General features: G+C 43.8%; 1 protein-coding gene across 2 annotated transcripts; it reads right to left on the bottom strand.

Annotated features, from left to right (window-relative positions):
- Nucleotides 1–971: 971 nt before the first annotated feature.
- dipk1aa (divergent protein kinase domain 1Aa) lies at nt 972–17,192 on the bottom strand. 2 transcript variants are annotated; one of them, XM_072669117.1, is made up of 7 exons: nt 17,045–17,192; nt 16,719–16,804; nt 9,627–9,761; nt 8,497–8,604; nt 6,856–7,032; nt 6,029–6,308; nt 972–4,994 (listed from the first exon to the last, which is right to left on the bottom strand). In XM_072669117.1, exons 2-7 carry the CDS (start codon nt 16,770–16,772, stop codon nt 4,462–4,464), a joined length of 1,287 nt encoding a protein of 428 aa, XP_072525218.1. In that variant the 5' UTR covers nt 16,773–16,804; nt 17,045–17,192; the 3' UTR covers nt 972–4,461. The 2 variants fall into 2 exon arrangements, with proteins under 2 accessions (XP_072525218.1, XP_072525219.1); XM_072669118.1 differs by lacking the exons at nt 16,719–16,804; nt 17,045–17,192 and adding an exon at nt 13,889–13,968.
- Nucleotides 17,193–17,896: the final 704 nt, after the last annotated feature.

Raw genomic sequence — 17,896 nt, 5'->3', positions numbered from 1 at the left:
GTAGCCAGGTTAAAGTACAGCTTCCAAACATGGTGGAGGTAGTTTCACACATTGCTACAGCTCACAGTGAGAGCTAGCCAGGCTAAAGTACAGCCTCCAAGCATGGTGGAGGTAGTTTCACACATTGCTACAGCTCACAGTGAGAGCTAGCCAGGTTAAGGTACAGCTTCCAAACATGGTGGAGGTAATTTCTCACAGTGAGAGGTAGCCAGGCTAAAGTACAGCTTCCAAACATGGTGGAAGTAGTTTCTCACAGTGAGAGGTAGCTAGGCTAAAGTACAGCCACCAAACATGGTGTAGGTAGTTTCCCCACACTGTTACTGTAACAGGATACCTCCACTTGCACTAACAGCTTTGTTAGTTTTGGACACAGGTGGATCATAAATGCACGGTAGATGTGATGGGATTGAAATCTAGTCGAGTTTGATGGGGTAGATGGTGTAAAGTATAGCTTCCAAACATGGTGGAGGTTGTTTCACACGCAAAACGCACTTGCAATGACTGTACACTGTTAAAAGGATCAGCTCCTTGGGGAACTTTTGGAGGTTCTTCAGTTTGAAACTGGACTGGAACCTCTTATGGTGCTTTGAGGAAGTTCAAACTGAATAACCTCCAAAGGCTGACTGGTTTAGAGGCTAAATTAGAGATCAGATCCCTCCAGTTTAAGAAAACTGGAACTCAAAAAGCTTTTCAGTGTAAATCCACGTGGAGATGATTGCTGATGATCTCCAACATCTCGAGTTCAGTCTTCTCGGAGGCGTAGAGGTCGCTTCTGCAGCAAAGGAGGACCAAGTCCGTACTGATGCTCTCGTGCACTATATGGACAAACGGACAAAAGTATTGGGACGCCTGCTCATGATTGGGTTTGACTTATTAAAATAGTGATCTATGTTAATAACTGGAGATATATGATTATAATCAGTCATTAAAAACCCAATCAGCATTTTTTAAGTACAGTAAACAACCCCGGCTAAGTGCAACAAAACATTTTAATGTGCAAAGTCATGCATTTACATTTTAAAATAGAATAATTTTCATAATTTCATCCTCAAACAGCAGCGATGATCTTCAGCAATGAATCGTACAGAATATGATTGCACAAGAATTTGGAATTTGATGATTGACAGGACTGTAAATACAAAACACGGTCTGTGAAAACGGTACATCACATCCAGTCCTAAAACCGAAATCAGGAGATCAGATGGTCCGTTCGTCCTTCCAGCATGTAGTGTGTCTCAATGCAGGCAGTTTGCTCTGGAAATCGTTCGCATTTCAGCACCAGCACACAAAGCCTGACAGACCGACGGAGGTGACCAAACCAACAGCAACTCCGTTAGAGTCTCCAGTTTCCAGAAAACACCTGCCTTGCACCTGCAATGTCCATTGGTCATTTTATTGGAAACACCTACACCATTCTGTTTCTGTACAATGCAGAAGTCTCACTCAGCCTTGTCCATCATAGGACCACCGCAGAGAACATCTGCTGCATGTCCAAAAGTATCCAGACACCCTTTCTAAGGAGTGATTTTTCATGGTCCAGAACTTACCATCTAACACTAGCACATGACCTCACTGATAGTGTCCGAATGCAATCAAATGATCCTCACAGCAATGCTCCAACATCTCGAGTAAAGCCTTCTCGGAGGCGTAGAGGTCGCTCCTGCAGCAACCGGGGAACAAATCCATACTGATGCTCTTGTGCACTATACGGACAAAAGTATTGGGACGCCTGCTCATTCATTGCCGTGAGGATTTGATTGCATTCGGCGACAAGAGTACTGGATGGAGCTCCACCATCCATCATTCCAGAGCACACAGTTCTTCCACTGCCCCTCAGCTCAATGCTTCTGGGGGGCTTTATATACACCCCTTTACTAGCCCACGCTGAGAGCATTAGGCAGCATGATGCCGACAGGTTCATCTGGTTCATCTGCTCCAGAGTCCTATTCTATTGGCAGTACTTCTTCTCTACAGGGGCTTGTTTAGAGAAGCTGTGTGTGTATGTGTGTGTGTGTTTAGTAGGCGTTTCCGATAAAATGGCCAATGCAACGCAACTGCAAGGCTGGTGTTTCTAAATCGGGCAGTGTGAATGTTGTGGGACTGTTGGGATCATGTCCCAAGGATTCACTGGTAACATGCACGCTAATGAGTACCTACAAAACCAATGCAAGAACCCGAACAGTGAAACGCAGCTTGTGTTTAGTGCGCCCCCTTCAGCGCTCTCTCCGCGCCGTTTTCTCATCCAAGAATGGATGCAAAGAAAGCTTCTTCAGCCCCTTCACAAGACTTGAAGGAAGAGTTAAAAATCAGCATGATCAGTGATCACTTGTGTATGGCACCTCTTGGTCGGCAGACGTTACAAATGCAAATACAAATGGACCTGCTACATACACACACACACACACACACACACACTCACACTCACACACACTCTCACAATTGGCAATAGATGTCATAACGTATGTCTATTTAAACTCTCCGCCACCTCTTTTCTCCAAAAGAGCAGTGGACTAGTGTCACAGTGCTTCACAGCGTGGCCTAATGCACGCTGCTTAAGGGGCGGGATGAGCGTCTGGCTGCATGCTCACCGCCTTTGCCCCTTATACCAGCATAGTCCATCCACTTGTTCATATCCGTCGAGCCCAAGAGAGCGTAAGCCTGGTCCTGGAGGGCCTTTTTGGTGATCCACCTAGAAAACCTGCTGAGATGCAAACAAGGGGTCTCTAGAACGGAGCATTTCATCTGACCCGTTTAATGAAGGGGTTTGGAAATCTAGGAAATCACCGAACCGTACTGGACACCACCCAGGACCAGAGCTAGACACCCCTCAGGCGTCCACTCTCCAGCAACATTAGGACAGGGCTCAGACAGCGCCGCTGCCCTCACAGCTTCAGATATTCTCTGCTCCCAACACACGTGATCTCACTTAGCAAGGAAGGGGCTCCCGAGTGAGCGCTCTACAGACGTCTAAAGGCCTCCTCAGGATTTCGTCCCAACTGCCCTGGACAGTCCAAAAGTTTGTAGACACTCACTTCTCCAAATAACAGGGAGTTGGTTTGCCATACGCTGCAGTAACAGCCTATTCTAGTCTGTAAAAAAAAAAAAAAAAAAGACCTTACGCTAGAATTTGGGAACATTGCTGTGAGGATGTGATGGCATTCAGCTATTAGAGCATTAGTCAGGTCACTAACGGCATTTGGAGGTATTGTCTGGAGCTCCAGCACTCTAGAGAAGTCCGTTCCACTGCTCCACAGCCCAGCGCTGCAGGGCATGGGGCATGGCGACTGTGCCATGCTGTGCTGCTATATTGGCAATGCTTTTCCATGACGATTAAGCAAGTAGACAAGCTGAGCATGTGCCACTTAAGGCCTGGGTCAGTGATGGGTGCACTGTAAATTAGTAGTAGTAGTAGTGTCCGGATACTTTCGTATTCACGTACAGTGAATCTCAAACCAGCACGGCAGCTGTAAAAGGCAGTCGGAGCTAAATCCTGGGGAGGATTCTTCGTTTCTGGACCCGTATTTACACATCTGGTACATTTTCAGTGTAATGAAGGCCAAGGGAAGGGTGGCACGAACTTGAAACCATCCCTGCAAGATTTGCAGCGCCTAGATTATGATATAAATTATGATATCTAATGCGGTTGTATTGTGACTAGGGGTGGAATGATGCATAGTGGGGGAAAGCCATATGAGGTGTACTACTACACATTTACTATTAAGTACGGTAGTATGGGTCCCGAGTGGTCCAGCACTGCTGCTATGATCCCATGACCCGGGTCATGCTGCTTGCCATCAGCAGCCGCAGTCAGAGAGAGCACAACTGACACAACTTGCTCTCTGGCAAGGGGGGGTTGATGGCACTTCCTCCCCACATCACTGTGTCGGTCCCCAAAACAGCTAACACAGCGATGCTGCATCAGCTGCTTCACCCTTTTATATCTTGCTAGTGCTAGGGGAGTTGACGTGAATGAGGATTGGGTAATTGGGCTTTTAAAGTGGGTCAAAATTAAGCTAGTATGCAGGTTCGGATACAGCCTATATGTTTATCGTTGCTGTCATAACAAATGTAATGAACAAAAATTCATCATTTTCAATACCTCAACTTTACCTTCCTAACTTTTAATGGAAGTCAATGTAAAATAAATTATTTAATAATTTATTAAGTCATTTAGGAGCATTTCTATTGGTCCAGCCATCATAGAATTTGGACACAATATAAATAATTGAATGTCAGAATGTCAAGAATGGTTGATATTTTTGTTGGACCAATTATCAAAAAATGGAAAGAGCAGCTGCCTTTTTCAAGTAGTGTAAAAGAATAAATAAATTATGAGATATTATTTGTTATGACAGCAACAACAGGAAGATGGTACGAGATCTAGAGCCTCAGGAGCAGAGAACGTCTGAAATTGTGCAGGGCTGTGGTTCTCCAGCGCTGGAGGTGTTAAGATCCTCAGCATTAGGAGTCCTTGGTGTGTGAGATCTGTTTCCACAGCAGTGTTTTCAGGTTGTTGAGGATGAGCGAGTGCTCCATCTCCATGTGCTCGGCCGAGCCCCTGAGCGCCATGCAGGAGTACAGCTGCTTCTCCAGCTCGTCCCGAAGGTGAGACGGCACCCCCCGCAGAAGGTAGTCCTTCAGCGCCCCGCAGGCTCTGGCCAGGTTGGGCTGGCTCACCTGCGCTGTGCAGCGGCCTTCGGCGCGGTTACACGTGGTCCGGCAGTCCACCCCGTACACACAGTCCTGGTCCTCCTGGCAGCGCTGGAGCCTCATGGCCCTCCTGAAGGCCTCCTCCGGCACCGCCAGCCGGCCGTCCACCATGCGCAGGTCGTGCCGGTCCGTGTAGCCGAAGCTGCCGGGCCTCATGTCGCACATGAGGAAGCTGCCGAACGGCCCGTGGAAGACGTCCTCCACCAACTCCAGCAGGCCGATGGAGATCTTGGCCTTCCGCGGCCACGACGGAGTGAACCACTGGTCCAGGCTGCGACGGAAACCTGGGGAACGTGTCAGTAGGTTAGGGGAGGCCTCTGGGGCAGAAATGCAACATTTAGCAGTGCTTGAATGTCGGAGATACAGGTTGTTTTCTGGACGTTTGAACATTACTGAGAGATGGAGGTAATGGGCCATGCCTTCTGCTTATGAGATTTGTGAGAAGACCTTGTGAGAGATGGGGGGCCAGTCCCCCCTCTGCTATGCGGAGCCAGAAATGATAGATAACAGGTTTAAAAGGGAGGTGACAGGGTGGTGATGGGCTGTGTGGTCTTGTTGTAGACATGTGAACAAGGTATAGACAGACTTTATGGGATGCTAGATTAGAAAAGAGGGGCTTCAGGCATGTTCCTCCACCCAAATTTGAGTTATTTCATCATTTGACTTACAGAAATGTCCCATTTATTATTTTTTATTATTATTTATTGCTCCTTCAAATGTGTAGAATTAGAATCTGCTGCATAACATCAGCTGCAGATGATCAGATGAACATGGCTGGGGAGGATTATTCTGGAGGAGTCTGTCAGACGTTTAGTCTGATGAGGGGTGAAGAAGATCACCATCATGGCCAGATCCAGAGAGCTCTCTGAGGAAGTCAGAAAGAAGGTTGGAGATGTAGAGGAGTCTGGAAAGAGGTTTAGGAAGATCTCAGGACTGTTAGGAATCAGCCGTTCCACTGTCCACACTATTGGTAAAAAAATGGTCATGTGTTTAGTATGTAAAGGGTTTTTATAAGGGGGTCCTCAATTTTTCATGGTATATTTTAGTAAGTAACTTGATGTGATGTGATTTTCAGTCATATGACTGTCTCGCTTCATCCAAGCACCCACAGAAATAGGTCATCTGCGTCTGAGACACAATTCTGTAACTATTTAAAGGTTAATTTGCATATTGAAGGCTTCCATAATTAGTTCTGCTAAAAATAATACTGTCATACCTATCAATAAATGATATATACTGTATTGTGAATCCCAGTACAATAAAAAAAATCCCATATGCCAGCCGTAACAAGTACTTCTGCCATACCGACCACCCTTACCTGCTGGGACCCACAGCTCCAGGGGCCAGGGCAGGCTGAGGCCGTACAGTGGGGTATAAGGGACCCTCTCCACCACATAGAGGTCGCCGCAGAAGCCCAGCAGCTTTGGGGTGTGCTCCCGGTCCTGCAGAACCACGGCCAATAGGACCTCATTAAGCTGCAGCAAAGCCCAGGCAGATTTGGCCTCTGGAAGAGAGACGCGGCCGTCCTTGTTGCCGTCGGCGACAGACAGAATAAGGGCCACCAAGCTGGACAGGTTGGCTTGTTCCCCAACCTTTGCCTAAAGAGTGCGAGATGCAGATATTCAGAACTTCAGAAGAGCTTCATCTGATCTACAGTCTGATGGGAGGTTCTGAAGAGCTCACTGAGCTCCAGCGTGGTTCTGTATGTAATAGGAGACACCGCTGCACCAACAACCACAAGTCAGCTGGTGAAATTTCCTCCCTCCTAGATCTTCCTCCATCAGCTGTGAGTGGTGTTATTATTGAACAGTGGAAGAGTTTAGGAGGAACAGCTCACAGAGAGCAGCTCAGTGTCCACCCAGTGTCTGTCAGACCACGTAAAGTTACAGAGCGAGGTCAGGGCCGAGTGCTGAGCTCAGAGCAGAGTGCAGAAAAGCCTCCAACTGACTCAGTAACTGCAGCAGAGCTCCAGACCTGCTGCTGCTGGTAGAGCTTAGAGCAAATGGGAACCATCTCCATATTAATAATGCCTATTGATTTAGAAGGGGGGGGGGGGGGGTCAGAAAATCTCCTGTAGGTGGAATGTATAGGTGTCCCAATACTTTTGACCATACAGTGTATCTTTATTCAGTATTTCAAATGTACCTTCAAGTGGCTGGAGACCATCTCCTTGAACTTCTCCACCGAGGTTCCCCGGGTTGGTTTGTCGAAAAGCGCAGCCTCCTTCCTCGGCTCCAGCTCCTCCCCCAGCTCGTAGTGCAGCACATCATCCAGCTGACACTTTATCACCCCATCCACGTCCCCCCAGCTGCCTGTATACACCTGACACACAAGCACACAGACGTTACCCAGGTTTCTCCAGGTTTCTGAGTCTTGGTCTGAGAAATTCGGCTCCTTTAGTTCTCACACACTCTGCTCTGTGAGGGGGGTTCAGTGATCCCTAACAGACGTGATCATGTGCTTTCTGATCCTGCACGACTCTGTTAGCCACAAACATGGACCAAACTCGGGCTTTGAGATGCCAGGCTAACACTTATTTTTCATCAAATTGGTGGTTAATTGTTTTAGAAAATTATTCCCTCAATAATATCAGAGGTCATCGATTCCCTCTTTTCTCCCTGATCTCTGTTATCTTGGACGACTAAGACTATTCCACGACATAAACACAAAATAAGATGCAAAATAAGATCCCTGCATCATAATAGTGCTACATTATTTAAAAAAAATCATAATAGATGGTAAAGCATTATTAAGAGACACAATTTAAGTACCTTTTTGTTTACTATTTTTTAATACTCTACTAAATTACCTTTGTTTATTTTTCTAAATGGTGTCTCTTAATAATCCTTCACCATTTATTATGATATTTCTTTATAATAATGTAGCACTATTATGCAGGGTTATGTCTTGGCATTCTTATTCAAATAACATGAAAAAATAAAACACACACACACACATATATATATATATATATATATATATATATATATGAAAAAACAGATAATACCACTACCTGCTAGTGAACTACCTCACCACGTGGGAGAATGGGGTTCGATTCCCAGTCTGGGTGACTGTGCTGCTGTGCTACACCAATAAGAGTCCTTGGGCAAGACTCCTAACACTACATTGGCCCACCTCTGTAATACGAGTAACCTTGTAAGTCGCTCTGGATAAAATGCCATAAATGTAAATGTAAATATATATATATATGTGTGTGTGTGTGTGTGTGTGTGTGTGTGTGTTTTAACATGTGCAGAATGTTCCCTGTACAGAATGTGACATTATATTTACGACATATTTATTATCTATTACAATAACATTACATTTAGTATTTATTTGTTATTCATATCAACTATACATGTAATCTGACTTGGGTGCCCAAACTTGTGCATATGACTGTTATATATTTAATGTATACATGTATTATTTAAGTTGATTATTTTTCATTATTTATATTTACTTTATTTGTATTATTTATTACGACAACATTAAATTGAGCATTTATTTGTATTTATTTGTTAGTAATTTACACTTACAACATCAACTATACATGTAATCAGACTTGGGTGCCTAACGTTTTGCATATGACTGTAATATACAAATGTCTTGTTTAGGTTTATTATTTTTTCTTGACGTGACCCAGTAGAAACTCCTGCTTATCGGTTTAAAAAAAACAAAACACCACCAACAACAACAAAAGGTTTACTCATTTAACTTCAACTCATGACCGGCCGCCACATGGTCAGCACTAAACATTGTTACCATAAAAACAACAAGGACACTCACCTGATTGTTCGGCTTGCTGGACAAACACCTCCCAAAATAGAGCGAGCCTTTTTCGCACAGGCTACTGCAGGCAGAGCCATCGATCACGCCCTTTCTGTACTGGTCACACTGGGGGTATATTTAAAAATATTACAATTACACTATGATGACCAGCAGGGTATAATATAAAGCGACTGAAATGATGTGTGTTACCAAGTATTAAAAATATATATTTCACTAAATATGACATTTTTATTGATAAATTAAAGAATTCATAATAAAACATCTGATTTATTCAAAAATAAAAAATAGCATTTAAAATATCAGCAAATTTAGGGAATAATTAATTAATTAATAATATTTTGCAACCCAGTCTCTGTCTGCCATGCTGAAAAACCTGAGCAGTGAAATAAGGGAACAAGTTCAGAAACTAGACCCCAGCAGTAGGTTTAGGCGGCACTGTTGAGTAAAGTGAAGTAATTTTAACATGGAAATTCTACACTGCTGGACTAAACTGCTGAGGTCAAATTTTACTATTTGTTTATTTTATGTCCAGAGAGTTCCCTTTGAGACCTCAAATCTAGAATAAAAACCAGTCTAAAAACACTGCCCACCATTTGTGCTCTACTAGCTTCATAATGGTGTGTAGTGCTTGGGCCCCGATGATTGCCACTTGCCATGTAATTTGAAGACAGCCGGTTACAACAGTATAAACCATATAAATCAACATGTTCTACATCCATTTCAGATGAAAACTACATATTACCTGTTTTTTTTTACTGCTAACATTAATTATTTACACAAATAAATAAATAGATAAATAAATAGAGTATGTTTTTTTTTTAGCTATACTAAATTACCTTAATCTCTTAATAATGCGTTACCATTTATTATGCTATATTTCTTTATAATAAAGTTGATCTACCATTTATTGGTATATTAATATTATCTGATTAATAGTTAGTAATAATAAATTGTTATTGTTATTTATGTCTTATAATTAGCCTGAAAACAACTCTGCAGGTTAGCTTTTAGCCACAAATGTGACTTCAGCTGTAAGAATTTTGCAGTAACTAATATATATGTATATATATATATATATATATATATATATATATATATATATATATATAAAGAGAAGTCACACTCACAATGTTGTTCTGGCATTCTCGACCGCGGCACAGCTCTGTGTAAGAGGAGTACTGCACATACACCACCCAACTGCCCACGAACACGGCCAGCCACGTCAGGAACAGGTACTTCACCCGGACATGGGACAGGCGGACCTGCACACAGCAGCCTTTATGATCAACAGAAGGGGAGGGTGTGCGATATGTGGGAAGAGTACAACAACATCATGGTACCAGAAGAGATTTTTATTTATTTATTTTTTTCGATAAACAGGAGGTTTGGGAACAAGCAGGCTGAGAAGATTAGAACCTAATAAACATAAAGAACCATTTAAGAAGGATCAGGAGGGCTATTAACAATAACGGCGCATTACAGTAGGTCTGCTATTAAAGTAGGGTGACCATATTTAAAAGAGAACGCTGGGGACACACAGGCATCTGTCAGGGTTAGGATGCTGAGGAGAGGGCCTAAGTTGTAGGATTGGGGGGGTGTGAGGGAATTAAAGTCCAAATCAAAAATCAGGCAACTTTGTCAATGAACATTACTTTTTCAAAACTAATAATAATAATAATAATAATAATAATAATAAATTATAGCCTACATTGCCAAATCCCCTCCTTTCATTTCAAATTATTTGTCTTAAAAAAGTTTGACCAGTGGTTGATGTAAATGCAGATACATGTAGACCAATAGTGGTGGTGGTGAGAAGGCGGGGCTTAATCAGTTTGACCAGTGGTTGATGTAAATGCAGATACATGTAGACCAATAGTGGTGGTGGTGAGAAGGCGGGGCTTAATCAGTTTGACCAGTGGTTGATGTAAATGCAGATACATGTAGACCAATAGTGGTGGTGGTGAGAAGGCGGGGCTTAATCAGTTTGACCAGTGGTTGATGTAAATGCAGATACATGTAGACCAATAGTGGTGGTGAGAAGGCGGGGCTTAATCAGTTTGACTAATGGTTGATGTAGATGCAGGTACATGTAGACCAATAGTGGTGGTGAGAAGGCGGGGCTTAATCAGTTTGACCAGTGGTTGATGTAAATGCAGATACATGTAGACCAATAGTGGTGGTGAGAGGGCGGAGCTTAAGCTGTTTGACTAATGGTTGATGTAAATGCAGGTACATGTAGACCAATAGTGGTGGTGAGAGGGCGGGGCAGGGGCAAACCCCCCACCTCAAAGTGCACTCTACTACTGGCAGACACTAAAACCCCCACACTGGACAAAGCTTTCCGGTGTGTTTGGGGTATTTTGGTGAGGAACACATTTCCAAACCTTAATTACTTGGTAAAGATAAACACAAACAAACAAACAAACAAACAAACAAACAGGTTCTTAATCATGAAGTTCCTAATAATGTTCAAAATGCTAAATATGTGGTGGCGCAGGAGCCAATCCAGCAGTAACCCGATAGTCTTCTGCCTCCAGGACTATAAAAGGTTCCTTAAACAACGCCATAGAGGAACCGTGTTCGGCTCCATAAAGAACCAAGAAGAGATGTGCGAAGAGCCTTTCCACCAAACCAGAGCACAGTCTGAACTGGTTCAACAGCCTCTCCCATTAGGCCTCATGCAACTGTGGTGTTTATAATAACACACATCCATCACATTTCCAGACGCGCACAGACCTTCAGAAAGCCTCTGGAGATGCGAAATCTGGAGTCCATCCTGATAAACGTCTGTAAGAAGAAGAAGGTTCCACTCCAAACATAATGCAATGCATCACGTCTCTCACACTGCACGTCCCTCTGTGGTCGTAAATCAGGCTAGCGCTGCATCGTGCAGTCATGCACTTTCGTGGGTTTGGAAAGTGAAGTGAAAGCACTCTTCCAGGCAAAAGCTCACCTCGTCAACAGTCAATCTTCACGTCTTCCTCCTGCGCTGTTTAAACAGCAGCGCTGCTTGTGAATATATCTACACTGATGGGCGCTGTGCTCTCAAAATGAGGGGTGTTCAGGTCAGTTTCTGGAGTATTGCTGTGTATCTAGTGACAGAAAACACAGCAGGAGCTCCACTGCCTGAAAACAGCCTAGACAGACGTTCATCAACAGTCAGACATTCGTTGCTATCTTGGCAGTGAATTGTCAACACAGGCGCGTGCAGCAGCCCGACGCTCGTACACCCCCCCCCCACGCTTTACACCACTGAAATAGCAACCCGCCAAGGTCAGTCTGACCGCACCTGGCTCTTAAAGGGATGGCAAGGGACACGCTGATTGGTTTATTACTGCACGTTACGCCCAAAACAAACACACCCCTGATTAATTACGAGACTCAGTACATGACTTTTGAGCGTTTCGGGCCGAGCAAGGCGAACGTTTCCCCACGTTACCATAGCAAAGACACACAGACACGCCCCCTAAATCAAGCTTCCCTAAAGATCGCTAAAATAGGGCCTAAGTGTTTATTATTAAAATCATCACAGACTTAACATCATGATACCGGCCTCTCCACAATACGCGAAGCAAATCAGCCAGTTTTGGTCAAACGAACGAACCTCGTAATTCCGCTGGTCCAGCGGCATTCAGGGGATGGATGGCACAGAACACGACAGGTCAGTTCTGGAACATGCTTGTTTACCACAGCAGCAGTGCTGAAAACCCCCATTCATTTGTCCCACAGAGGGAAAACTGCCCTGAGCTGAATATATGGGCATGCTGCCGACTGCAGAATGACACACTTGGAGGTCTATTGACAGATCAGAGTCCAGAGCAGGGGTCAGTGTATATTGCCAGAGCCGAAGCCTGCTGGCCTGTAGCGATAGAAAAGAGTGCACTCAGTTCACTGTCAGTATTCAGACAGAGTCAATGCATTACACACACATCTGTCAGTGTTAAACCCACGGCCTGCTGAAAAATCTGATTACACCGTTTCACTATTCTCTAAACCCACAGAACTCTGGAGTGCAGAGCTGGAAAGATGGGTCGCTCTCAGAGATGAATGATTCCAAGTATAAATTTCATTTATGTGGACTGCGCTGAGGCCTGTCTGCACTTTATGAAGCAGGGAGGTCACTGCGGACGGGCGAGTCTGACGAAAGGAGCTGGATCAGGGCCTATGGAAAAAAAGAACAGACTTCTTTCCAACGAAAGCAGGATCAACTCTTTTTAATACCCCTGATTTTAGAAGAAAGAATGAATAAGCAGGCGTCCCAATACTTTTGTCCATTAATGCACAAGTCTTAAAACTGCCTATTTAATTCTAAGGGATAAAGAGAGGTTGGAAAATGGTCAGGTAGAGATGGACTGGGTCTTCTTTAATGCCTTCAACTACAAACACTATACGTGGACCTCAGGCCTTGTAGCTTCAGAGCAAAACGAAGAAGCAAACTTCAGACATGGAATAAGGCCTAAATTTGCATCGGAGCACTTTCCATAAGCCACAAAACTCCTTTCTTGCAATGATCTTGCTGCATCAAGCTAATGATAGCAGTCAGGGATCTATTTTGCCATAGAAACAGCTCCAAACCTCCAGCTGAGTCATGTGTCCAGCAGCCAAAGTCATGATCCAACCGTGAACCGGTTACTAGGCCCACATCCAGCTGGGCCAACTGTGAGCCAACTGGTGGAGGCTCTCAGAGGCTACAGCTTCATTCAGTTGACTCCCTGCACAACACAGCATTCCACAGCAGTATTTTAATCTGCCTGCCCTCAGGCCAAAGCCACGTCTATTCACAGTCGGCGCGAAGTGCGTACACACAGAAAATACGAATGGGCTCCACCCTGTGTTTATGTGTGACCAGTGTGAAGTCTTGAGGCTGAAAGTCAGCAGACGTTCTCCAACGGACGACATCAGCGACGCTCACATCAGCCTGGATGTTGTGGAATTATGTATTTGCTAAAGGATGCTGCATTGAGAAACATCCAGAAAATGCCGTGGAGGTGGAAACTGTAGAGTTGTGTGCACCAGCCACTAAACAGAACCCCGGACCACCACCTGCTTTGTTCTGAGACCTCCCCTTGACTAGGATTGGTCCTAACCACCACATAATTTGTCCTGAGACCTCCCCTTGACTTGGATTGGTACTAAACACCACCTGGTTTGTTCTGAGACCGCCCCTTGGTTGTCATTGGTCCTAACCACCACCTAATTTGTACTGAGACTTCCCCTTGAGTGGGATTGGTCCTATACACCACCTGGTTTGTTCTGAGACCTCCCCTTGGTTGCCATTGGTCCTAAACACCACCTTGTCTGCTGAGACCTCATTAGTATGTGCATCATAACATCCCTATCATTGACCCCAAATATAAGCCCCCCTTACACGTCCTGTAGGAACACCTACATGGCTGCAGTTTGGTGCAGAGGCAGACCTGCCCATCCTTTCCTCTCAGTAGGAGCGTCCGACACTGGATGAATTTGTCCGGCCACGTTCTTTGCCAAGCGCACTCCATGAGCCAGTCTGGCTGCTCGGTCCAGCGTTTTCAAACGCAGTCAGCACTCCACTGCTGGCTGTGCCTCGGGCAGCGTCAGCACTGGAGCTGGAGTCCATTCGTCACGTTACTAATCACGCTGACTGCACTCCTCTCGACCGCACAACAAGAGTACGACACCGTAACTGTAGCAGTGGCCTTCTGACCGCCACGTAAAAGCCCTGAAGGGAACGCGATGACAGACTCCCTTACATTCCATGCAGTCTCACAGTGATCTCTTCGTGTCGGCTGCTGCGTTTCATGTGACTGAGTGAGTTTTCCACAGCAGACTAAATAAAGCAGATATCCCCCACAGTCTAGGTCGAGCTGAACACCACGGTTCTCCGTGTTCCCAGAGATATCCAGAGGTATCAGCTCATAATTCCAGTCACTGGGAATTTTCTGGTACACTACATGTCCAAATACTTGTGGACACCGCTTCTAATAAATGCACTCAGCTACTGACACAGACCACTGCATGAGCAGATCAACATGACCCTATTGGCACCATGCTGCCTAATGCCAGGCGTGGGCTACAGAGGGGGGGTATAAAGCCCCCCAGCATCATTAAGCTGTGAAGCAGTGGAAGAACTGTGTTCTCTGGAATGATGGTGGTGGGGCTCCATCCAGTACTTTTTGGGTTGGGATGAGTCTAGGGACTTGGGGTTGATGAGGCAGGGTGGTGATCATCCAACATCCTGACCTCACTAACGTTCTCTTGTCGCTGAATACAATCAAACCTCACAGCAATGCTCCTCCTTCAAAATCTATCAGAAGCCTTCTTCTCTGGACAGTAGAGACAGTTACTCCAACAAAAGCAGGATTAGCTCTTTTTAATAGCCTTGATTTCAGAAGAAACTGTGGAGAAATGAGCAGGTGTCCAAATACTTTTGTCCATAGTGTGCATTAGTAAGTAAACCACAGCCCCTAGAATTCTGTGCAAAAACTCCTCAAACAAACAAACCATTAGAGCATGGGTGTGTCCACAGCATAGGCTCCTCCCATTAACCGCCCACTTTACTCTGATAGGCTGCACCCAGATGCCTAGTGTTGATCTACAGCAGCTGTGTCCCAAATTGTAGGCCTGTCCTTTGAACGATCTTTCAAATACAGCCAAGAAATATGATTGGCATATCCATTGAGACCTCCAGTGACCCTCAGACATGAAGGTTCATAAAGAGACTCCCTCTACAGGTGTGGAGTGTAATTCCCTTTTACTCCACTGCTACAAATACAAAACAGCTGTACACATGCCTTTCTGGACAAGCTGAGAGCTTCAGAAGCTTGATCTGAAGGTCGAGAAGCATGTGGGCCGAGGCGGTAGAATAATACTACAAGATTTTCCCGCTAATATGACTCGGGTTACGCAGCGTAACCCCGGAAAGAGGTGCCTTGGGCTCATTTTCTGAAACCCCTGCTCTAGGTGTGCTCTAGGTCACGGTGGCTGCCATGAAGCCAGCTTATCCTCATCCGCTATGGGGGATTATTCTTATAGCTGTCGGGGGATAAAGCACACATGGCAACACTGCTTCACCTCTGCATTCTCGAGAGGAAAACAGCCTTTCTATGTTCTGAAGGACGAGCACTGAGAGGATCAGCGTGAACAATAACTGAAACCACTGCAGATATATAACATATATTAAGCTGTAGTGGCGCTGTCTGACCCATTTAACCCATTCATGTCCAAGAACTACAGAACTGCCACAGGACTGTTCCGATTGGCCTAAAGTGAGGATACACACCTGTACTGGGTAACATTAGAATAAACACTAATAATGATAACACTCCTACAGAAGGTGGTGGTGGTGGTGGTGGTTCTCCATCACTGTGTTCATCATTAGAACATCTCCAAAGTTCTCCTCTCTCATGGAGTCTAGTATTATTTAGAGTTCTCCTCAGATCAACACCTGGTTTGGTGGTAAATCAGGGCTTAATGATGGTAAATCAGGTGAGCTGCTGCTGCTGCTGCTGCTAAAGATGATGATGGAGTTGAACACATCCTCCACGCTGTGCTGGCTGGACTGGGGGGCGTCCAGGAGAACCCATGAGGAACCGAGCTCTGTTCTTCAGACTACTGGATTTATGTTCACCTGCTTTATCTGTTCTGATGAGATCTGGAGCTTCAACTATATTGTTTGGGAGGGCGGGCGACATACTATATATATATATATGGTATTTTTCTCAATACTGACACTTTAAAAGTTGACACATGGGTCCTCATTAAAGGGCCCATATGGAAACTCTCCATTTACTCTCCCAAGTCCACACAAGCCACATCCTGAATGAACTGCTTTTGCGATGTCATAAAAAGCGTCGCATTTACATATAGATCTATCCACATTTCTCAATAGCAGTTTAGCTCCGCCCATTATTTTTGAACATTTTTGCAAATTAGATACAAATACACAGAGGCGGCCAATCAGAACCGAGGTCATTTTTATGTATAGACTTTAGAGAGCATGGTAACAAAATATTACCATGATTCCAGGACATTGGACGAAAATGTAAAGTCCAGAATATGTTGCATACAGACCCTTTAAAGCCCAGCACTGACCGTAGTTGATAATACATGTGTATTAGTATGTAGTAAACTGGAGTAAATATAGTCACTGCTTGAGTGCAGTGTCCTGTAGGGCCCTGGTGAGTCTTCTCACCCACTCCATTTACATTACAGGACAGGGTTGTTTAGGGAAAGCTGCCTACCTGAAAGTGGTAAGACTTTGACATCCAGGCCCGAGCAAACAGACCTTTCGCCATAGCAGAAATGGATCATTTCAAGGACGGTGGGGCTGTGGAAGAGACAGAGAGAGAGAATTAGACGTATATGGTGAAGACAGCACTGTAAAAAAACACACAGTGCGATTTTAAGTTGGCTGTTTTTGGAATTCTCCGTTCCACCTTAAATGGTGCAGCAGTTACATTCAAGCGCCTGCAGGCGCTTGAATGTAACTGCTGCACCATTTAAGGTGGAACGGAGAATTCCAAAAACAGCCACACTGCATTGCATATCTCCCTCTCTGCATACTCACCGCTAATCCACGGCACATATACGACTCTCGCGTCCTCCATGTTAACGTTTAAACATTCATTTCTACATATACAGACTTACTTTCATACCAAAATAGACGTGCAGTCATTTCCCCACCACTACAGACCCTCTGCCATAACCACACAACCTTCTCCTCTACCAATGAAATCACTTAAAGGCGCAGACCGGACAGTTTGGGCCGACATATACTGTTTTAATTAAAGGTGGTTTGATAACCAGGTATACTGGGATTCTACCGCCATCTAATGAACACATACACAAATAAAACCAAGTATTAAACCCAGCATTTTTAAATTTATAATACATTAAATGTACTAATATATATATTATTATTTTAAAAATAAAATATTAAGTACATATTATTAGTCAATTCATATTAGTCAATTCATTTACAAGCACGTAGCTAGCGCGAAAATTAAAGGGCCCGTATCTTGCAAACTTTGCCTTTTTTTATGTATTTATTTAATATATATATATATATATAAATGTTTTATTTTATTATTTATTTATTATTATAAATTATATATATATTATTTATTTATTTATTTAACCTATATTTACATAAGCAATAAGTACGGCTGTACGGCCACACAAAATGATGACACGTATATCAAAATAATAAAATATAGGATGTTGATCCTTATTTATTTATTTATTTTCATATAGCATGGACCAGATGTTACAGTCAAAAATGTTTTATTTTGTTATTTAATTTATTATTATACATTATATATATATATATATATATATATATATATATATATATATATATATATATAATTAATATAAAAATATATATTAAAAATATAATATATATATATAATATATAATA

This window comes from Salminus brasiliensis, chromosome 23, assembly GCF_030463535.1.
Source record: "Salminus brasiliensis chromosome 23, fSalBra1.hap2, whole genome shotgun sequence".
Classification (NCBI taxonomy): domain Eukaryota; kingdom Metazoa; phylum Chordata; class Actinopteri; order Characiformes; family Bryconidae; genus Salminus; species Salminus brasiliensis.
This window is presented reverse-complemented; position numbering and strand designations above follow the sequence as displayed.